The 23,575-nt window shown below is 39.0% G+C and overlaps 1 protein-coding gene across 2 annotated transcripts; it reads left to right on the forward strand.

The window, feature by feature from the left end:
* Positions 1-864: 864 nt before the first annotated feature.
* Positions 865-23,407, forward strand: CLEC6A (C-type lectin domain containing 6A). Of its 2 annotated transcripts, XM_025930681.2 has the most exons (7): positions 865-1,068; positions 1,835-1,927; positions 3,605-3,706; positions 8,835-8,986; positions 19,934-20,049; positions 21,423-21,596; positions 22,700-23,407. In XM_025930681.2, exons 1-6 carry the CDS (start codon positions 1,035-1,037, stop codon positions 21,559-21,561), a joined length of 636 nt encoding a protein of 211 aa, XP_025786466.2. In that variant the 5' UTR covers positions 865-1,034; the 3' UTR covers positions 21,562-21,596; positions 22,700-23,407. The 2 variants fall into 2 exon arrangements, with proteins under 2 accessions (XP_025786466.2, XP_025786467.2); XM_025930682.2 differs by lacking the exons at positions 1,835-1,927; positions 22,700-23,407 and having other exon boundaries at positions 868-1,068; positions 21,423-21,631.
* The last annotated feature ends 168 nt before the right edge of the window (positions 23,408-23,575 follow it).

Here is a 23,575-nt window from a genome sequence, read left to right on the forward strand (position 1 = left end):
AGGTCATGATCTCACAGTTTGTGGGTTCGAGCCCCACATCAGGCTCTGTGCTGACCGCTTGCTCAGAGCCTGGAGGCTGCTTCAGATTCTGTGTCTCCTTCTCTCTCTGCCCCTCCCCTGCTCACACTCTGTCTCACTCTGTTTCTCAAAAATAAATCAATGTAAAAAAAAAAAAAAAAAAGATGACTAACCTATGCCCAATATTGGTCTTGATGCAATAAGAATGTTTCATCGCTTTGTAGATAGATTCCAGAATCTTCCATTTTACGATCATATTCCTGAGCAATGTCTATAGATCTTTATGTAATTTCTATATTAACCCTTATTATTGAGGCCATATCTAGTCAATCAGACTTTTGCTTACTTCTAAGACCCTCTTCAATACATGGATTAAAATTTACATAAAATCCAATTTGGCTTGGGAGCACTGAAATTAAGGCCTACAGATAAATTTCTTTTAGGGCATATGAAATTTTCTATTTTGCACACCAGAATAGGAATCAGAAATCTTATGTCAGGAATTGACACATAATCTGAAATTCATGTCAAAGTTCCAATGAGCAGTTTGGGATATGTTTCTCAATTTCCTCTTATTTTTCCCAGTATTTTTAATTTTTTTTTTTCAACGTTTACTTATTTTTGGGACAGAGAGAGACAGAGCATGAACGGGGGAGGGGCAGAGAGAGAGGGAGACACAGAATCGGAAACAGGCTCCAAGCTCTGAGCCATCAGCCCAGAGCCTGACGCGGGGCTCAAACTCCCGGACCGCGAGATCGTGACCTGGCTGAAGTCGGACGCTTAACCGACTGCGCCACCCAGGCGCCCCTTTCCCAGTATTTTTAAAATAACTTGAAACTTATCCAAACCACAACTTCTTCTTCAAGACACAGTTTTTACCAGAAGTCCCTTAGCCTCATAAGAGTGTTTAGCAGTTTGTCTCTGAGCTCTGATCTCTTTGACTGAAGCAGAGCTCTGGTGACATCTTCAAGAGCAAGTGGTAAAAAAGAGCCTCCTGAATCTTCTGAATACAGAAGATGATGGTACGAGAAGGGCAACCTCAAGATAGAGGTGAGCATTCCTTTTCTCAGTTCCAGAGAGGAAGGCAGAAGTATACGATGAGCTGATAAAGGTCATTGGGAAACAAGGGGTAGACCACAGATTGATGGGACCAAGATTGGGCCACCGTAGTAAGAGTGATGGGAAGTTGAAAGAAAGAATAATTCGTCAGAGCCAGAAGCACTTCAAACAGTAAGAAACCAAATACTAATACAGTGGTATGGGAAGAGGGAGGCAAAGTGATGTTTTCAGCAAGACAGAGACTCAATGGATTAGCATAATATTTAAGAAGAAAGAATAAGGAAATGGGAATTATGGTTGACTGAGGGTGAGTTTTGCCCAGATCGTTTAGGACTACAGAGCCACTACTTGCTTATTTATTCTGAAAGAGTCTTCCCCGCCCCCCCGCCGCCCTTATTTTTTAGAGAGAGCATGAGTGGGGGAGAGGGAAAGAGGGAGAGAGGGAGCGAGGGGGAGAGGGAGAGGAGAGGAGAGAGAGAGAGAGAGAGAGAGAGAGAGAGAGAGAGAGAGAGAATCCCAATGCAGGGCTCAATCCCATGACCCTGGAATCATGACCTGAGCCAAAGTCAAGAGTCCAACACTCAACCGACCAAGGCACCCAGGAACCCCTATTCTGAGGGAGTTTCTAAGCTCTCTCTTGTTGTAGGTTTTTAATTACTCTGAGATTCTTCATCTGGTTTCTTCATTGCTCTAAGCTTCCTAAAAATTTTCACTTCCTGGCTTCTTGATAACTGCTTTTGTCTTGCTGGTCTGACAGAGAAAGCAGTATGGCGGTCCCAAGTAAGATTCTGGTCTGCTGCTGTGATTTCCATAGCACTCCTCAGTGCTTGTTTCATTGTGAGCTGTGTGGGTAAGTTCTTCACTCAGGTGCCACTTCCCTTGATTCCTTTTCCTATCCTGTTCTATAAAGATTTCCTAGGGTATGTTTTTTGTTTTTGTTTTTTTTTAATTTCATTAATATGTTAGCTCTTACTTGGAATACCATATTTGATTTCTCCTCCTCCTCCTTCCTTCCCTCCTCTTTTTCCATCTTTTGATAATTGACTCTGCTTCCGGATCTACTTTACCTGGTTTTATTAACACGATCCCCACTATGGCCCCACATATGAATGTGTGTTAGTTGTAGACATCCTTTAAGACACATCATCCACTACCAGGTTTCCTAGTGATCACTGTTCTCTGGGCAAAAAGTCCTCTATTTTGAGACTTCAACTATAATTACTTTTATAATCATAATATAGATTAGGCTCTTTGATTTTCATATGGGAGTCTTTCCCAGTATGAGACGAAAAAGTTTTCAAATGCAATCTTGGAGATATAAGGGAATGAAGTTTTGTTTTCCTTGTTCAATTTACTTGCAAGTAAATATTTCAAGTTCATTTTGTGAGAAGTTTCAAAGATCTGTTTGCTTTTTAAGCTACAATTTGGTCCTCTTTTCATTGATAACGTAATTAAAAATAATATTGAATAGTCTGGGAGGGAGTGAAAGTGACTACCTATGTCAAATGGGCCATGTTTGAAATTCCTTCTGAGATGTAAACCAATCTCACAGCCTTTGTTGAAACACGGTTATCACCTAAGTTAAAATCTGCTTTACTTTTCATGGTCAAGTGCAAAAGAGAAGGAGGTTTAAGAATAGTTATTTCATTAAAGGAAGCAGATATTCAGGACCCAAGGTAGAAAGTCTTGACTGTATTGAGCTTCAGTAGTAGAAGGGCAAGAAAAAGTAAGTGAAGAGTCATGGCAGAACCTGAGAGAGAATAGGTCATATGCTTAAGGCACACACCCTTGAGCATAAAAGTGAATTTTTATCTGAGACATTTAAAATGTTTAAATGTTGGGGCGCCTGGGTGGCGCAGTCGGTTAAGCGTTCGACTTCAGCCAGGTCACGATCTCGCGGTCCGGGAGTTTGAGCCCCGCGTCAGGCTCTGGGCTGACGGCTCAGAGCCTGGAGCCTGTTTCCGATTCTGTGTCTCCCTCTCTCTCTGCCCCTCCCCCGTTCATGCTCTGTCTCTCTCTGTCCCAAAAATAAATAAACGTTGAAAAAAAAAATGTTTAAATGTTAAAAGTTCCCCTTGGTTGTTATTTACCCCATACGTTTATCTGTAGCTACCAACAGTCAGAAATTTTAGAAAATATTAAAATAACCTGCAAGCTTGCTTCAGGATTATTAACATTAAGGAGAAACAGACAGCCAGTGAGTCAGAAAATATCTATTGATTACTCTGTGACCATCACTGTTCCAGGTGTTGGCGATCGATTGATGTGGAAAACAGATCAAATCTCTGCCCAAGAATATAGAACTTAAATTCCAGTGCGGAAAGAACCAAAAAATAAACGGGCAGGCATATAAACAAACAAAATTAATGAATACAAACAAGTCGTAATTCAGCGTAGTGTTTATGAGCTTGCCTAGAGAGAAGAGATTGGTGGGGGTTGGAAGCAAGCCAGCTTGGCAAGAGATATAGAGCATGACTCTCTATAATAAAAACAAATGATGAATACTAATCCTTCTGTTCCTTCACAGTGACTTATCATCTTACATATGGCAAAACTGGCCAAAGGCTGTCTGAACTACACACACGCCACTCAGGTTTAACCTGCTTCAGGGAAGGGACAAGCATGAGAGGTAAGGTGTTGCAATGCCTAACCAGACTTTCTCTTTTCTCAGAGAGAGGTCAAGGTCAAGTTCAACATTGGTTTATTCCTTTTTTTTTTTTTTTGAAAAAATAAAGTCTCTGCTTTAAGATATCTCTAAATTTACATGTTCATATCAGGCTTTAGATTCATCCTCAAAACAATTTTTCCTCCAGACTGCTTGATCTCAATAAATGCTACCAACACATACCATGTACTTTGCTCAAGCGAACACTGGAAGTTATTCATAACAGTTCTCCTTTCACATTAACCACATCCTAATCAAATGGATAAAATCTTCTTTTTTTTATCTAAAGTTCTCAGTAATAGCCATCTGCATGCCAAGCATCAGCTATATTACTGGTCAGTGTGAATCCTGGAACATGGTTCAGGATGAGATTGCCCTCACTGTAAAATATAGTCCTGGTAACTTCCTATGTGAAGAGCTGGGGCAGTTGAATTCAGAATCATAATTTGCCCCACACTATGTCTGGTGAACAAAGTCAAAAAAAGGTAAAGTACATGTTTGTAGTAGTCTTTATGGCCTTACTCTTTCCAAGAAAAAAAAAAAATCCAAGTAGATTTCAGACTCTTGCTACTTCAAGAACTAAATAATCCAATCCTCTGCTTCTATGCGGAAACCGATGAGGGGTAAAACGAGGGCAGATGTTTCTTTGTATTTCTATGAGATGTTGGAATTTTCCCTTTTATGTTATTTGGCAACAATATGGTACATGGGGTGGTTAGGGAGGATTTTCTTTACTCTCCCTGACTTCTGGTTCTCTTGTCACCTTGGGGTTCTTTTGTCAAACAATTGTGGAGCTGGCCCTACTGAGGAGGGAGACAATTCTATCAGGAGGTAGGCACTCCAACAACTGGAATTTTAAAGAATGCCTTCTTGGAAGCAGCCATGGGTGCTTTACCCTTTGCCTTCAGAATGTTCTGAAATGAACGAGACAGAGATGGATATTAATGAAATGAACCCTACATTTGCAGAAGAGACTGCAAATTTACTCCTTAAAAATACCCAACCTGGGGGCGCCTGGGTGGTGCCGTCGGTTAAGCATCCGACTTCAGCCAGGTCACGATCTCGCGGTCCGGGAGTTCGAGCCCCGCGTCGGGCTCTGGGCTGATGGCTCAGAGCCTGGAGCCTGTTTCCGATTCTGTGTCTCCCTCTCTCTCTGCCCCTCCCCTGTTCATGCTCTGTCTCTCTCTCTGTCCCAAAAATAAATAAACGTTGAAAAAAAATAAAAAAAAAAAAACCCAACCTGGTATTATTTATGGTCAACTAAGCTCATCAATACAACTAATTCAAGTTACACGATTCAAGCTTACATGATAAAATTATTTTACTTAATACCATATCAGCAAATAAAAGGGCCCCAATGTTAACAATATCTTTTCAAATTCTTATTACAATGAAGAGGAAGAGCAAAAGTCTAAACACAAAATTTTCATTTCAATTACAGTTAAGAAATAATTGATAGTCTCAGTGTGTCTTCTCCAATTTGTTTCCCCCTGAGTCCCAGTCAGAGTGTTGAGATGTTCAGATGCCCGGATAAAGTTTCTTCAGTAGAGCTGAGCTCTAACCTAGACCTGTAGTTTTCAAATTCAGGTCCCAACAAGGATTTTGAAAAACTACATACCCTCTTATACAATTTATTTTGACATTAATTTTTTTTTTTTACCAAGTTGTAGAAATGAAAGGTTTAAGTTCTAAAATATAAGTATTGGGGCGCCTGGGTGGCTCAGTGGGTTGAGCGTCCAACTATGGCTCAAGTCATGATCTCGTGGTTTGGGAGTTCGAGCCCCGCGTTAGGCTCTGTGCTGACAGCTCAGAGCCTGGAGCCTGCTCCGGATTCTGTCTCCCTTTCTCTCTGCCCCTCTCCTGCTCACACTCTGTCTCTGTCTCTCTCAAAAAGAAATAAACATTAAAAAAATAAAAATAAAATATTGTAAGTATTGACATCTAAAACACAAAACTCTTGCAACTCCTTTCAAAATCTCTCTGCTGGTGTTGAAATACTACCATCATTCATTAAAAAAAAAAGTATGTATTCTTTAACAGTTGGATGTTTTACATTATTCTTTTTCCCTCTTCAACTAATGTTTACATCACACTTCCTTGATTTTCTAAAATATGTACTATATGTCTGATATTTTCATTTCCTGAGGGCCATTAGGCTTTACATGTTATAAAATTTCTTCCAGATTGACTTATCATTACGTATCATTGACTTATCCACATTATGAGGATACAATATTCAACACATCACATTTATTACAAATTTTGATAAATTATTACCAATAAAATAAAACTATTAGAAACTCACCTCTGTCTCTTTTTAAATTTAGCTTAGAGAGGGAGAAAGAGCACGAGCTGGGGAGAGGGGCAGGGGAAGAGAGAGAGAATTGCAAGCGAGCCCTGAGGTGGGGCTTGATATCACAACCCTGGGATCATGACCTGAGCTGAAATCAAGAGTCAGATACTTAACCAACTGAGTCACCCAGGTGCCCCAGCTCATCTCTCTCTCTCTCTCTCTCTTTGTGTGTTTTGTTTTGTTTTGTTTTGTTTTGTTTTTTTAGAGAGAGGGCGCAATTGAGCAAGGGGCAGGGGGAGAGAGTGAATCTCATGAAGGGCAGAAAGAGACAGAGAGAGAGAGAAGGGCTCACCCAGAGCGGGGCTCGAGCTTACCCGAAGCACCACAACTCATCTCTTAATGAGTTCAAAAAAAATCTTTTAACGACTTAAAAAAAAAATACAATCAGTCGGGTGCCTGGATGGCTTCGTTGGTTGCATGTCTGACTTTGGCTCAGGTCATGATCTAGCAGTTTGTGAGTTCGAGCCTGGCACCTGGCTCACTGCTGTCAGTGCAGAGCCAGCTTTAAATCCTCTGTTCCCCTCTCTCTCTGCCCCTCCATCCGTCTCTCTCTCTCTCTCTCATAAATAAATAAACATTAAAAAAATTTAGAAAAAACAATCAGTTGTATCCTAATATTACTAGAATGAGATATAATTCAACATCAGTTCTGTTCCTATTTTTCAATTTAGTGACACATACCAATAAATCTTACTTATATAAATAAGTAGGAATAGAAGGTGATTTGTTAGAATATCACCAGTTTTTAAACTTTTTAAAAGTTATTTGCCAAAAATCATCCAGTTTTCTGTTATCAAAAATTATTTTAATGGTGTGTTAACTGAGCATTGATTAGATTATTCTTCAGTGTTGTTGAGAGTAGAGAATAATAAATGGGATAATTTGCAAAAGGTTGTTATTTCTTAGTAGTCATTTGCTTTCTCAATTTCAAGGTAGTACACTAGAAAAGGTTTTAGTAACTCTTGTCAAATGACTTCTAATTACACCTGCTTTTTAATAGGTACCTTAATAGGTACTGTTTTTTAGTCAAAGTACTTGATCAGTCCATTATTCTCAGAGCAATTGGGAACACAAAATATTATTAATGTTAGTGTACCTTTTTGACAAGTGCTTCTATTCATCAATATTCTTGTCAACCCCAGAGCTAGAGATTCAGCACATTCATCATATGCAAAATGTTTGCCGTATATAATTTAGTTGACCAAGACGGTACCGACCATCAAAACAGTCAGCCAAATCAGACTTTTTAAATTGAAATAATCACGTTAATACATGCTTTGAGGAGTGCTGTGAAAAGCAGTCTTTTTTTTTTTTTCCAACGTTTTTTTTTAATTTTTTTATTTTTGGGACAGAGAGAGACAGAGCATGAACGGGGGAGGGGCAGAGAGAGAGGGAGACACAGAATCGGAAACAGGCTCTAGGCTCCGAGCCGTCAGCCCAGAGCCCGACGCGGGGCTCGAACTCCCGGACCGCGAGATCGTGACCTGGCTGAAGTCGGACGCTTAACCGACTGCGCCACCCAGGCGCCCCATGCAGTCTTTAATAATGAACAGAACACAGGGGCGCCTGGGTGGCTCAGTTGGTTAAGCATCTGACTCTTGATTTCGGTCGTGATCCCACAGTTTATGGGTTCGCGCCCCATGTGGAGTTCTGTGCTGGCAATGTGGAGCCTGCTTGGGATTGTCTCTCTCTCCCTCTCTGTCCCTCCCCTGCTCGCTCTCTGTCTCTCAAAATAAATAAATAAACTTTAAAAAAACTAATGAACAGAATACATACTTGAGATAGATTTCTACAAGTGGCTAATATTAAAATGATAGAGACGTGGCCTATTTCATACAACTTATAGTATTATAAAAGATAAAAAAGCCTGTACATTGTTTGTCGTCCCTTAATGATGTAATAACATACAAAATAAATAAAATAGACCTATATGCAACACAGATGAATCTTAGCAATGTGGGTCAAAAAATTAAGCCCGAGAAGACCAGATATATTAAAATAGCTTTAAAAACACTCAGACCTCAACAAATCTAAATGACTTGTTATGTATTTATATATATGTATATATAATACACACACATATATATGTATCTTATATACGTATGTATACCTATTTGCTCAAATCATTCACCTGCGTGGGTCATTTGAAATCCTGAGAGACCTTGATGTTTCTAATGTATAAAGGATTTGAAGGACAGGGAAAAACAATGATAATAGCTTTTTTTTTTTTTTTTTTTTTTTTTGGCAAGAAATCCAGAGCAATTATGCAGGTAAACTTTAGGGCTTAAATATTGTGGGCTTAATGCTAAACAATGTTTATTTAAAAGCAGATCTATGGCTCCAAGCTATATAATTCAGGGAAACAGTTAATACGTGAAATAAGAAACCCATCTCTAGAAAAGAAATGCAGATTCTTGGAATTTTATGTGTATGAAACATACCTCTTTTTTTTTTTTTAATTTTTTTTTCAACGTTTTTTATTTATTTTTGGGACAGAGAGAGACAGAGCATGAACGGGGGAGGGGCAGAGAGAGAGGGAGACACAGAATCGGAAACAGGCTCCAGGCTCTGAGCCATCAGCCCAGAGCCCGACGCGGGGCTCGAACTCCCGGACCGCGAGATCGTGACCTGGCTGAAGTCGGACGCTTAACCGACTGCGCCACCCAGGCGCCCCGAAACATACCTCTTTAATCTTATTCATGCCGTCTCGCGCTCATTCTTCTCTTTCATGCAACACAGGGAATGTCTGGGCATGTTGCCCATGTGCTTGGAAGTCATTTGGTTCCAGCTGCTACTTCATTTCTACTAAACAGAATTTTTGGTCAAAGAGTGAACAGAACTGTGTTGCAATGGGTGCTCACTTGGTGGTGATCAACACAGAAGCAGAGCAGGTACTTGTGTTTATTTTTCATTAAATTGTTTTTAATTGTGGAAGAAAATACGGATGTTAACCATCTGAACTGGTTTTAAATGTAGAGTTCAGTAGTGTTACCCATATTCATATTGTTGCGAAAAGATCTATCTCTACAACTTTTTCATCGTGCAAAAGTGAAACTCTATACCCTTTTAACCGCAACTTCCATTGCCCCCCACCTCCAGTCCCCGGTAACCCCCCTTCTATCGAACTTCAATGAGTTTGACTCCTTTGGACACCTCGTATAAGTTGAACCACACAGTGTTTGGTTTTTTGTGACGGCCTTATTTCATGTAACATAATGTCCTCAAAGTTCATTCATGATGTAGCAGTAACAGAACTCTCTTCCTTTTTAAGGCTGACTAATATTCCATTGTGCATATACCACGTATCATTTATCCATTCAAGTGTTGATGGACATCTGGGCTGCTTTTACCTCTTGGCTATTGTGACTAATGCTGCAGTGAACATGGGTGTGCAAATGTTTCCATGAGTCTTGCTTTCAGTAACTTTGGATATATACCCAGAAGTTGGATTTCTGGATCATATAGTAATTCTAATTTTAACTTATTTGAAGAAACTGCACTGTTTTACATTGTGTCTGTACTATTTTATACTCCCACAAAGAATGCACAAGGATCCCAATTTCTCCACATTCTTGATAGCACCTGGTATTTTCCTCTCTTTTTTATTAAAAAAATTTTTAAAAAATGTTTATTTATTTTTGAGAGACAGAGACATAGACAGAGCACAAGTCAGGAAGGGGCAGAGAGAGAGAGCAAGAAGGAGACACAGAATCCAAAGCAGGCTCCGGGCTTTGAGCTGTCAGCACAGAGCCCAATGGGGGGCTCGAACTCGCCAACCATGAGATCATGAGCTGAGCTGAAGTTGGCTGCCTAACTGACTGAGCCACCCAGGTGCCCCTCTTCTCTTTTTTATTTTGATAGCGGTTGTCCTAATGGGTGTGAGATTATATATTCCATTATGGTTTTGATTTTCACTTCTCTAATGGTTAGCGATAGTAAGACTCTGTCCTGTACCCTCGTGCACTGTTGGTGGTAATGCAAACTGATGCAGCCTCTGGGGAAAACAGTATGGAGGTTCCTCAAAATTAAAAATAGAATCACCGGGGGCGCCTGGGTGGCGCAGTCGGTTAAGCGTCCGGCTTCAGCCAGGTCACGATCTCGCGGTCCGTGAGTTCGAGCCCCGCATCAGGCTCTGGGCTGATGGCTCGGAGCCTGGAGCCTGTTTCCGATTCTGTGTCTCCCTCTCTCTCTCTGCCCCTCCCCCGTTCATGCTCTGTCTCTCTCTGTCCCAAAAATAAATAAAAACGTTGAAAAAAAATTAAAAAAAAAAATAGAATCACCATATGATCCAGCAATTGCACTATTGGATATTTACGTGAAGAATATGAAAATGCTCATTTGAAAGGCTATAGGCACCCCTATGTTTACTGCAGCATTATTTACAATAACCAAGATATAGAAACAGCCCAAATGTCCATAGATAGATGAATGGATAAAGAAGATGTGGTATAGCTATGTATGTGTGTGTGTGTGTGTGTGTGTGTGTGTGTGTGTGTGCGTATCTCAATACATACATACATACATACATACATATGTATACATACACCATGGATTATTATTCAGCCATAAAGAAGAATGAAATCTTGCCATTTGCAACAACATGGATGGAGCTAGAGTATTATAATGCTAAGTGAAATAAGTCCGTCAGAGAAAGACAAATTTCACTCATATGTGGATTTTAAGAAAAGCAAAACAAATGAACATTGGGGAAGGGAAAGAAAAGGAGAGAGGGCAGCAAACCACGAGAGACTTTTAACTCTAGAGAACAAACTGAGGGTTGGTGGAGGGAGGAAGGTGGAGAATAGGTTAAATGGGTGGTGGGTATTAGGGAGGGCGCTTGTGATGAGTACTGAGCGTTGTATGTCAGTGATGAATCACTAAATTCTACACCTGAAACAAGTTTTACCATATGTGTCAACTAATCAGAATTTAAATAAAAACTTGGAATTAAAAAAAAATTGTGTCTCCTTTGATTTCTTTAAAAATGTGTAATTTTCAAATTATAAGATTTCCACTTTCTTTGTAAGTTTATTCCTGAGTATTCTGTTCTTTCGATGCTACCGTAAGTGAGGTGGCTTTCTTAATTTGCTTTTTGTATTGCTTATTGTTATTGCATAGACACGCAACTGGCTTTTGCATGTATATGCTGCATCCTCCAACTTTCCTGAATTCGTGTATTAGTTCCAACGGCGGTTTTCCAGCTTTAAAGAGATATAGTTGTCATATAAAATTGTATGAGCTTAAGGTGTGCAATGTGAGGACGATGTATGTATGTGTTGCACCATGATTCCCTCAAAAGGTTAGTTAACACATCCATCAATTTACGTAATTACCATTTGTTTTTGCGGTTGGAATATTTCAGTCCTATTCTCAGCTTTGCAGGATCCAGCACAGCATTGTTAACTATAGTCACCGTGCTGAACATTACAGTTCCAGAACTTGGATTCATCTTGTAACTAGAAGCTGGAACTTTATGATTACCATCTTCCCATTTCCCCCGCACTCCAGCACCTGAACCACGGTCATGGTCTATTTCTTCCATCCAAGTACTAACCAGGCCCGACCCTTGCTTAGCTTCCGAGATCAGACGAGATCGGGCGTGTTCAGGGTGGTATGGCCGTAGACTGTTATAGTCTATTTCTATACGTGGCTTTTTAATTGCAATGAAATAAATGTAATTTAATTAATTTACTTTTTCTTTGAGTACAGTTGACACACACTGTCACATTGGTTTCAGGTGTCAACAAACATAGTGATTTGACAAGTTTATATGTCATGCTATGTCGGCACAAGGGTAGCTACCGTCTTTCACCCGACAATAGTGTTGCAATACCTGTGACTATATTCCTTATGCTGAGCCTTTTATCCCTGTGATTTATTCATTCTGGAAGTTTGGCTTTTTTTAGAATTCACGCGTGAGTAAGATCGTACTGTACTTGTGTCTCCCTCACTTATTTCGTTTGGCTTAGTGCCCTTAACATCCATCCATGTTGTCACAAAGGGCAGTATCTCCTTCATTTTTATGGCTGAGTCATGTTACGCTGTATATTTCCCACACTTTCTTTATTCATTCATCCATTTATAGACTCTTAGGTTGTTTTCATGTCCGGGTTTGGTAATTAACGCCGCAATAAAGATGGGGTTGCAGCTATGTCTTGAAAATAGTGGTTTCATTTCCTCTGGAAATCCCCAGAAGAGGGATTGCCGGATCATATGGAAGTTTTATTTTCAGTCTTTTGAGGAACTTCCGTATTGCTTTCCCTATTGGCTGTGCCAGTTTACATTCTCATCAACAGGGCACATAGGTGCCCTTTCCTCCACATTCTTGATGGCATTTATTATCTTTCGATATTAACATTTATTTTCTTTCATATCTTTTGAGATTAGTCATCCTAACGGGTATAAGGTGATATCTCCTTGCGGTTTTGATTTACATTTTCTTAACAATTAGTGATATTGAACATCTTTCCATACCTAGTGGCCAGTTGTTTGTCTTCTTTGAAAAAATATCTATTTGGGGCGCTGGGGTGGCTCAGTCGGTTAAGCATCCAACTTGGCTCAGGTCATGATCTCATGGTTTGTGAGTTTGAGACCCGCATCAGGCTCTGTGCAAACGGCTCAGAGCCTGGAGCCTGCTTCAGATTCTGTGTCTCTCTGCCCTCCCCTGCTCATGCTCTGTCTGACTGTCTGTCTCTCTCTCTCAAAAATAAGTGAACATTAAGAAAAAAATTGGAAAAAAAGAAAAAAATGTCTATTCAGGCCCTTTGCCCATTTAAAAAAAATTTTTTTTTCAACGTTTATTTATTTTTGGGACAGAGTGAGACAGAGCATGAATGGGGGAGGGGCAGAGAGAGAGGGGGACACAGAATCGGAAACAGGCTCCAGGCTCCGAGCCATCAGCCCAGAGCCTGACGCGGGGCTCGAACTCACGGACCGCGAGATCGTGACCTGGCTGAAGTCGGACGCTTAGCCGGCTGCGCCACCCAGGCGCCCCAGCCCATTTTTAATTGGATTTAAATTATTTAATTTAATTTTGTTGTTGAGTTGTGTAAGTTCTTTATATAGTTTGGATATTAACCTTATCTGTAGCTGGTTTGCCAAAATTTTTTTCCCATTCCATAGGTTGCCTTTTCTTTTTGTTGATTGTTTTTTTGGTTTTGTTTTGTTTTTTTACTGTGCAGAACTTCTAAATTTGATGTAGTCCCACTTTAATTTTGTCTATGCTTCTGGTGTTATATCCAAAACTTCATTGTCAAGACCAATGTCAAGGAGGTTTTCCTCTACATTTCTTTTTCTAGAAGTTTGTTTCAGGTCTTGCATATGTTTTTAGTCCATTTTGAGTTAATTTTTGTAAGTGGAATAACATAATGGTCCAATTTTATTCTTTTGCAAGTGATTATCCAGTTTTTCCAATACCATTTATTGAAGAGACTATCTTTTGAATATTTTTGGCTCCCTTGTCATATATTAGTTTATTGTATGTGCATAGGTTTATTTTTGGACTCTATTCTGTTCCACTGGTCTATGTTCCTGTTTTATGCCAATACGATAATGTTTTGATTACTATAGATTTGTAATATAGTTCAAAATTAGAATATGTGATGATTCCACCTTTATCTTTCTCAAGATTTCTTTAAGTATTTGGGGTGTTTTATGGTTCCATATCAATTTTAGGATTGTTTTTTCTGTTTCGGTGAAAAATGCTATAGGTATTTAATAGGTAGAGATTAATTACATTAAATCTACAGATGGCTTTGGGTAATCTAGGCATATTAACAATATTAGGTCTTCCAATCCATGAACATGGGATATGTTTCCATTTATTTGTGTCTTTCCCAATTTCTTTCATCAATGTATTATAGTTTTCAGTGTACAGATAAATTTATTTTAATCTACTTGGATAAATTTATTCTTAAGTATTTTATTATTAGTATTATGTATAGCATTTATTATGCTATTGTAATGGGATTGCTTTTTAATTTCCTTTCCAGGTAGTTCATTGTTAAAAACACAACTGATTTTTGTATTCTACAATTTACTGAATTTGTTTATTAATTCTAATAATTTCTTGGTGGAATTGTAAGATTTTCTATATATAAGATTATATATATATAATATATATATATTTTTTTTATATATATATAAGATTATATATAAGCATCTGCAAACAGAATTTCACTTCTTCCTTTATAATTTGGATGTCTTTTATTTCCCTCTCCTTTCTTCCTCCCTCCCTCCCTTCCTTCTTTTCTTCCTTTCTTCTTTCTCTCTCTTTTCTTTTCTTTCTTCCTTTCTTCCTTTCTCTCTTTCCTTCTTTCTTTCTTTCTTTCTTTCTTTCTTTCTTTCTTTCTTTCTTTCTTTCTTTCTTTCCTTCTTTCTTTCTCTCTTTCTTCATAATTAACTCTGGCTAGGACTCCCAGCACTATGTTGAATAGAAGGGGTGAGAGTGGGCATCCTTGTTTTCTTCCTGATCTTAGATAAAAAGTCTCAACCTTCCACCACTGACTATGATGTTAGTTGTGGGCTTGTTGTATATATGGCCTTTATTATATTGAGGAACATTCTTTCTATACCCAATTTGTTATTAGTTTTGTTTGTTTGTTTTTTGTTTTTGTTTGTTTGTTTGTTTGTTTGTTTTATGGCAGGATGTTCAATTTTGTAAAATGATTCTTGGCATCTAGTGAGATGATCATATAATTTTTATCTTTCATTCTATTAATATGGTGTGTCACATTTATTCATTTGAATATGTTGAACCATCCTTGCATCCCAGAGATAGAGCCCACTCAATCATGGTGTCTAATCCTTTTATGTATGTATGTATGTATGTATATGTATTTATATACTTATGTATTTATTTATTTACAGTGAGTGGGGGAGGGGCAGAGGGAGAGAGAGAGAGAGAGAGAGAATCTTTTTTTTTTTATTTATATATGAAATTTATTGTCAAATTGGTTTCCATACAACACCCAGTGCTCATCCCAAAAGGTGCCCTCCTCAATACCCATCACCCACCTTCTCCACCCCCCCACCCCCCATCAACCCTCAGTTTGTTCTCAGTTCTCAACAGTGAGAGAGAGAATCTTAAGCAGGCTCCATGGTCAGTGTGGAGCCTGACACAAAGCTTGATCTCATGATTCTAGGATCATGACCTGAGCTGAAATCAAGAGTCAGACACTGAACTGACTGAGCCACCCAGGTGCCCGTCCTTTTAAAGTGCTGTGTATTTGGTTTGCTAGTATTTTGTTGAGAATTTTTGTTTCTATATTCATTAGGGACATTGGCCTGTTATTTTCTTTTCTTGTGGAATCCTTGTCTGGCTTTGTATCAGGATAATGCTGACCTCATAAAATGAATTTTGGAGTAGTTCCTTCTCTTCAATTTTTTGGAAAGGTTCAAGAAGGGTTGGTATTCATTCTTCTGTCAAGGTCTGTTAAAATTCACCAGTAAAACTATCTGGTCCTGGGCTTTTCTGTGTTCTGAGGTTTTTAATCATTTTTCAGTCTCCTTACTCATTATTGGTATTTTAAGATTTTCTATTTTTTCATGATTCAGTCTTTGTAGGTTATATATTTTTAGGAATCTTTTTGTTTATTGTAGATAATCTAATTTTTGGCATATAATAATTCATAGTATTCTCATGATCCTTTGTATTTCTGTGGTATCAATTATAATGTCCCCTCTTTCATTCTTGATTTTATTTATTTGAATCCTCTCACTTTTTTTAGTCTATCCAAAGGTTTGTCAATTTTATCTTAAAAAAAAAAAAAAAACCCAGCTCTTGATTTCATTTGTCTTTTATGGTCTCTATTTCATTTATTTCTGCTTTGATCTTCATTATTTCCTTCCTTCTAAGCTCAAATGAGCTTGGTTTTTTTTCTCTATTTCTAAGTATTTGAGGTGTAAAGTTAGGTTGTTGTTGTTGTTGTTGTTTTTTTTTTTTTTAGTGATCTTTCTTTTTTTTAGTGTAGATGTGTTCCTAAAGTTTCTAAGTGGTGTAATAGCAATTTTAGATGAGTAATATCTTTTTTAGAGGGTGAGGAAGGAAAATAAAGAAAACAGGAGAAAGAAAGCAATTTGAATGCAATTTCTCTTTTCTTTTAGGGCTTTCTGAACATCTTAAGAGCAATTATTTTGAATTCTTTGTTAGGTAATTCCTGATCTCCACTTCCCTGGAACTATACTAGAGGCTTACTCTATCCCTTTGGTGGAAACTTTTTCCACACATTTGTGATTCCTGTACTTTGCCTAGGTGTCTGCACATTTAAATAAGCAAAAATCTCTTATCCAGACTTTATGGGTTGATTTAACTAAGGGAAGACTTTCACCTCTGGGTAGAGACACACTGGAGTGTGATGTGACCTAGGTCTAGTGGGGCAGGGCATCAAGGATGGGGGCTTGTGAAAGCACAGGGTCTGGGGGTAAGGAAGTTTCTTTGGCCCAGATCACTAGGGTACACAGCAGACAGCTCTGTGGTCCTTAGAGAGCACTATGGGAGGTCCACAGAGGGTACAAGGACTCATGGTGTCTCAGTGGTAGTTTCAAGTCCAGTGGGGATTAGGGCGAGCAGCGGTAGTGACTGGAGCTGATTGTATGCACAAACTTTGCTGTGAGGGCCAGCTGCATTTGCCTACGTTGTGGCAGGGACTAGTTGCAACACACATAGCGGTGGGAGCCAAGGCAGGAAGTCAGTCCCGGTACTCCCACTCAAGCAAGGCAAAAACTAGTCCCTCCAGCACCCCCCTTGAAAAGCCAGAGCATTGGGCGTATTTCCTTCCCATGAGAGAAGCTGCGGGCTGGCCGTTTTCTCCTGATTGCTTTGTAGTCTGCCCATGAAGTGGTGGGTAAATTCAACAAACTTTCATACCTCCTTTGATGCAGCTCTGCTTGGCTTCGCACTTGCCTTGGGCCCTGCAATGTCTTGACTGGTTTCTTGAGTTCTCATAAAGGCAAGTTGGTCTGTATATTGTTAATTAACTTTGGTGTCTACCTGGGGGAATGAAGACCTGGGGTTTCCTATTCCACCATCTTGCTAATGTCAGTGGAGCAGGTACATTTTTCAAAAGACATTTTTCATTTTGTAAAAGTAAATATTTATTTATTTTACATAGAAAACTATCAATCTTTCTTTATTTTCAGCATTCACAATAGAATGATGAAATCCGTATGGTCCTTCCATTTTCTTTCTGCTGAATGAATGAATGAATGAATGAATGGAACATGTGTAATGAAATCTGGTTCCACATAATTCTCTGTATTAGGACTTTCCCAAGCAAATAATTAACAATTTCTGTTTCAAAATTCTGTTTTTCCCCATACTCAGATTCTCAAAGGAGTGTCAACATTTAATCATACAATCAACAAGCATTTTGATTTGTTTGGTGAAATGGCAATCATCTGGAAGGTCAATATTTTTAAGGGCGAATCATCTCTAAAACAACATATATACAGTTCTCAGCTGACAAAATGAAAAATTTCAATGTAGTAAGACTCAATCTAACTTTTACTTTAAATATGCATGCATGTTAATTGTAAGGCATTGGCTACTAGATATAAACATCTCAAAATCATCATCTATATTTGAGGAATGTCTGTTTTGACAATGTTAATTTATATTATAGTGAAACAAAAGTAAATGTCCACATAGAATATTGCAAGCAGCATTCTCAGTATTTAATAAAGCTCAGGAGAAAATATTGCCAAATTTATTTGACTATTTTTCAGAATCTATTATAAAGCACCCTGTTTTCTATAGAGTTCCATAGCATATTTTTGCACACAAAACAAAGGAATATTTCTTTGTATGTATAGCAAAATTCAGAGCCCTTAAAGAAAAGAGAAATTGCATTCAAATTGCTTTCTTTTTTTTATTTTCTCTTTGTTCCTTCCTCACTCTCTGAAAAAGGTATTATTCATCTCAAATTGCTATTATACTATTTAGAAACTTCAGGAACACATAAATTACGCTTCGAAAAGTATTGAGTTCAGGGGTGCCTGGGTGGCTCAGTCAGTTAAGTGTCCAACAAGAGCGCAGGTCATGATCTCACGATTCATGAGTTCGAGCCCCGCATCGGGCTCTGTGCTGACAGCTTGGAGCCGGGAGCCTGCCTCGGATTCTGTTTCCCTCTCTCTCTGCCCCTCCCCCGCTCATGTTCTGTCTCTCTCTCTCTCTCAAAAATAAATAAACAATAAATAAATAAATAAATAAATAAATAAATAAATAAATGTATTGAGTTCATTTGAAAGCATCACATTCAGTTTGGCTCTCAGTAAACGAAACCGTGTCTTCATTAGATACTAATTTTGACAGAGCACGACTTGCATGCATTGGATGTTGTGATAAAGTAAGTTCAAGTAAGAGGTGTTTGCTTTCAATAATAAAGTGATATGGAATTAAAGTACAATATGTATATCTTCTGGATAAGTGATTTAAGCCATTATGGGTGGTTTTTTTTTTTTTTTTTGTCTTTTTAGAAGTCTTTAGAATTAATATTTTAAAAATTACTCCTTTTATCTGGTACTTGGTCTATTCACTGGAATAGAGGCATAGAAAACATTCTCCTGCTAAGATTAATACATTCATACAATATATGGCTAAGCTGAAACGAAAAGTTCAAATATCTGCGAGATAGTGGCATTTGCAATCGTGAGTTGTTTTCAATGGAGGAAACTTCTAAGGTTGTTTCAGCAAAAATCCAAGGAAAACCAGTCTTGGGCAACGAGTGCCAGCCTATTTTATAACAGTTAACAATCATAGCTCTTTGCAAAAGGATGCCATTTTATTTTATTATTTAAAAAAATTTTTTTTAACGTTTTATTTATTTTTAAAAAATTTTTTTTCAACGTTTATTTATTTTTGGGACAGAGAGAGACAGAGCATGAACAGGCGAGAGGCAAAGAGAGAGGGAGACACAGAATCGGAAACAGGCTCCAGGCTCTGAGCCATCAGCCCAGAGCCTGATGCGGGTCTCCAACCCACGGACCGCGAGATCGTGACCTGGCTGAAGTCGGACGCTTAACCGACTGCGCCACCCAGGCGCCCCCGTTTTATTTATTTTTGAGATAGAGACAGAGCATGAATGGGGGAGGGGCAGAGAGAGAGGGAGACACAGAATTGGAAGCAGGCTCCAGGCTCTGAGCCATCAGCCCAGAGCCCGATGCGGGGCTTGAACTCACAGACCGCGAGATCATGACCTGAACTGAAGTCGGACACTTAACCGACTGAGCCACCCAGGCGCCCCTTTTATTATTTTTTAAAGTTTATTTGTTTATTTTGAGAGGGAGAGAGTCAGAGCCAGCAGGTGAGGGGCAGAGAGAGAGAGAGATAATCCCAAGAGAAACCTGCTGGGGATTCTCGCTCTTCCTCTTTTTTGCCCCTCTTCCACTCGCATGCACTCTCTCTGTTAAAATCACGACTGTTAAAACCCAGTCAGCACTCCTTTATGTTTAACTTTTACAGATAGTTTCCCGCTTCCTAGAGAAGTACTTCTTAGGAGAATAGGGAAATGTAAAATTTGATAACCCAAATGCGATTTCACTGGTAAACAATCAGAAATGAGATGACACACCTCTGAACTTATAAAATTAAACAATGACTAAAAGTACAAAAACTGACATGTAATTTTAAAGGAATTCCGTCTCTTGGTTAAAAAAAGAAAAAGAATAAATTCTGCCTGAGATGGGTGGGTTAGGAGTCGTCCCCTCCTGTGATCTTGTTGGTGTTTTGGCTTGTTTTCTTGGCCAACGTGCTGTCGTGTGACTGTTCATCATGCCTCACATTTTCTTTTCGCTTTAGAGTTCTAGGAAATTGCAGTCTGTGACTCCTTTTCTTCATGCAGAATTTCCTTGTCCAGCAACTGAATGAATCGTTGTCTTATTTTCTGGGACTCTCAGATACACAAGGGAATGACAATTGGCAATGGATTGATCAGACACCTTACAAGGAAAATGTCAGGTGAGTGCCGAATCAGATGAATGACCCATAGGGCCTTGTTTAGGTAGAAAAGTTAGGGGAATTCTGTTCGTAGTGATCACTAGTGCTAATATTTACAATTGTAACAGTGGTAACAGATTCTAGCAGTAAGCTCTTACTAAGTACATGTATTATATCACTTAAACTTCATGAAAGCTTATTTTTTAGAACTCACCTTATGGGTTAAAAAATTGAATAACTTGCTCAATGTCAATAAACTAGTAAGATGAAAAACTAGGTCTCAACTTCATGTCTACCTAACTCCAACGATGGTGACGCTCTCAGCCATTACATTTTACTGCCTCTAAACACATGTAGACACTTCAATCAAATTTTTCTCCAGTTAATACGATTTAAAATATCCAGGGAAGAACTATGTTCAGTTCTGATGGGATAATAACATGATAATACTATTTATTTGTGGCTTAAAAATCCATTTAATTGTACATTGTCCCATTTGATTTTCACACAATCTCGTGATCCATTTGGAGACCTTATTATGATTCCTGTTTTTTTTAATTTTGAAGTTTATTTATTTATTTTGAGACAGAGAGAAAGAACAAACAGGGGAGGGTCAGAGACAGAGAGGAGAGAGTGAGAATCCCAAGCAGGCTCTGTGCTGCCAGCTTAGAGCCCGATGTGGGCTCAATCCCACGAACCATGAGATCATGACCTAAGCCAAAGTTGAACGCTCAACTGACTGAGTCACCAAGTTGCCCTTGATTCCTATTTTTAATAGATGAAGAATCTAATACCTGGGAGAGTAAGTTACTTCTCTAAGATCAAAGTAAGCCAGCAATAAAATCCAGTTTCTTCATTCCAAAAATAAGGTCCTACCCACACCCTCACCTCCTACCACAGACTGCATTCCTTGGAAGCAGGGTAACTTCTTATATTCAGACTCATTCTTCCTGACATTTGTTTAGTGTTGATCCATGAGAATAGAGAAACTAACTTAGGAATGTGATAAGAGTACACAAACTTTAAGAGTACACAAATGATAAGGCAGCCCCTTTATTACAGGCCACTAAGAGAGGAACTTTTTTAATAACTTAGGTTGGGATAAGGGCTCTGAATAGATGAGAAAAGTGAAGATCAGAATGTGGGGGGGCGGGGGGGAAGGTCCAAGGACACTCTATTGCATACAAATGTTGCCAGGGGAGTGACAGAGGAACAAGAGTAAAGGTATGTATCCACACTTGAGGTTTTTGAGGAGGGCAATATGAGAAGAGGAGAGCAATCATTGGGATGTTCTGTCACTCTGAACCTCATTGTTGAACCCTGACCCTACATACTTTCTAATCAATCGCAATGCATTCATTGAAGAAGACTTTTGCCTGTTTGTTTCTCTTTAGAGTATGGCACCAGAATGAGCCCAATTTTTCTGCAGAGGAATGTGCTTCAATAGTTTTCTGGGAAAACAGAGGATGGGCCTGGAGTGATGTTTTCTGTGATACTAAGAGAAACTCAGTATGTGAGATGAAGAAGATTTAGCTCTGAGCGGAACTTTATTCACTGACACCTTTAAAGTTAAGACCTATCATAAAATGATAATTTCCTCTTACGCTTATGTATAATCTTTGTCACAGGGGTTCGTGGAAATATTCAGATACCCTTCTGCCTTCAATCATCCCTCTTCTAGTTTCCTCTTTTTCACTAATGGTAAGATGAACTCTTCCTTCGTTTTCTCTTTAATTTGTTCTTCATTCTTTCCTTTCTTCATATTTCTTTTTGCAAACACTCCTTGTGCCAGAGGCTGTACTATTTTGTCTGTTAGAAGACTCATAAGGAAGTAACTTTTGAAAATTATGAATTTCTTTCACCAAAATGCCGCTTAAAAGCCCTTTTGGCCAAGATGGTGACTGGGACTGCAGTCATTGGAATCCCTGGCAAGAGCTGAAGGATTTGCTTCCTAGAAAGTTCACTCACATGGCAATTTCATATTGGCTATTGGTAGAAAGCCTCAGTGCCTCACCACAGGGATCTCTCCTTGGGGTTATTTGAGTGTCCTCACAATATGTTGGCTGGCTTCCACCAGAGCAAGTAATCCAAGAGAGCAACTGAGAGCAGCAATGTCTTTTGTGATCTAGCTTCAAAAGCCAAACACCATAATTCCATTGGTCACACAGACCAAACCTGATATAATAAAGAAGAGGGCTGGGGCACGTGGGTGGCTCAGTCGGTTAAGTGTCCAACTGGCTCAGGTCATGATCTCACGGGTCGTGAGTTCAGGCCCCGCCTCGGGCTCTGTGCTGATAGCTCGGAGCCTGGCACCTGCTTCAGATTCTGTGTCTCCCCCTCTCTCTGTCCTTCCCCTACTCATGCTCTGTCTCTCTCTCTCTCTCCAAAATAAATAAACATTAAAACAATTAAAAAAAATTTTTTTTTCAACATTTATTTATTTTTCGGACAGAGAGAGACAGAGCATGAACGGGGGAGGGGCAGAGAGAGAGGGAGACACAGAATCGGAAACAGGCTCCAGGCTCTGAGCCATCAGCCCAGAGCCTGATGCGGGGCTCGAACTCACGGACCGCGAGATCGTGACCTGGCTGAAGTCGGACGCTCAACTGACTGCGCCACCCAGGCGCCCCTAAAACAATTTTTTTTAAATAAATAAGAGGACTATCCAAAGGTATGAACACCAGAAGGTGAGAATCATTGAGGACAATCTTGGAGTCTGGCTGCCAGAGTGGAATTTCCTTATAAAGATACAAAATGTGTATTCCAAGAAGCAAAATAATTAAAAATTCTTCTACAATAAAAATATGAAACTCATGTTCATCAAAACACTATAAAGAAAAATTTTAAAAGGTGAACTGCAAGAAGATATTTTATTTTATTTTCTTAAAGATTTAATTTTTTTAAGTAATCTCCACACCCAATGGGAGCTCGAACTCACAACCCTGAGATCAAGAGTTGCATGCTCTACCAACTGATCCAGTCAGGTGCCCTGAAGATATTTTAAATACTTGTCACTAATACAGTATTAATTAATACTGCATAAAAACATATAAACAACTGTCACAAATCAATTAGAAAAGACAGAATTTGGGCAAAATATTTAAACATTTTACAGGGGCGCCTGGGTGGCTCAGTCGGTTGAGCGTCCGACTTTGGCTCAGGTCATGATCTCACAGTTCGTGAGTTCGAGCGCTGCATCAGCCCTGCGCTGACAGCTCAGAGCCTGTAGCCTGCTTTGGATTCTGTGTCTCCCTCTCTCTCTGCCCCCCCACCCCCACTTGTGCTCTGTCTCTCAAAAATAAATAAATTGTTAAAAAAAAAAAAAAAGCATTTTACAGAAGAGGAAATACAGAATCCAATAAATGTGTTTTTATAGAGATGCTCGGCTCTACTAATAATTTGAAAACTGTCAATCCAGACCACAATAATATACTATTTCATATCCATTTCAATGGCTAACGTTAAGAAACATAACACCAAGAGTTGGAAGAGATGTAGGTAAATGGTGAGCTTATACTGTTACAACCATATCGGAAAATAAATAAAT

This window comes from Puma concolor, chromosome B4, assembly GCF_028749965.1.
Source record: "Puma concolor isolate L17-30 chromosome B4, mPumCon1.1.hap2, whole genome shotgun sequence".
Taxonomy (NCBI): Eukaryota; Metazoa; Chordata; class Mammalia; order Carnivora; family Felidae; genus Puma; species Puma concolor.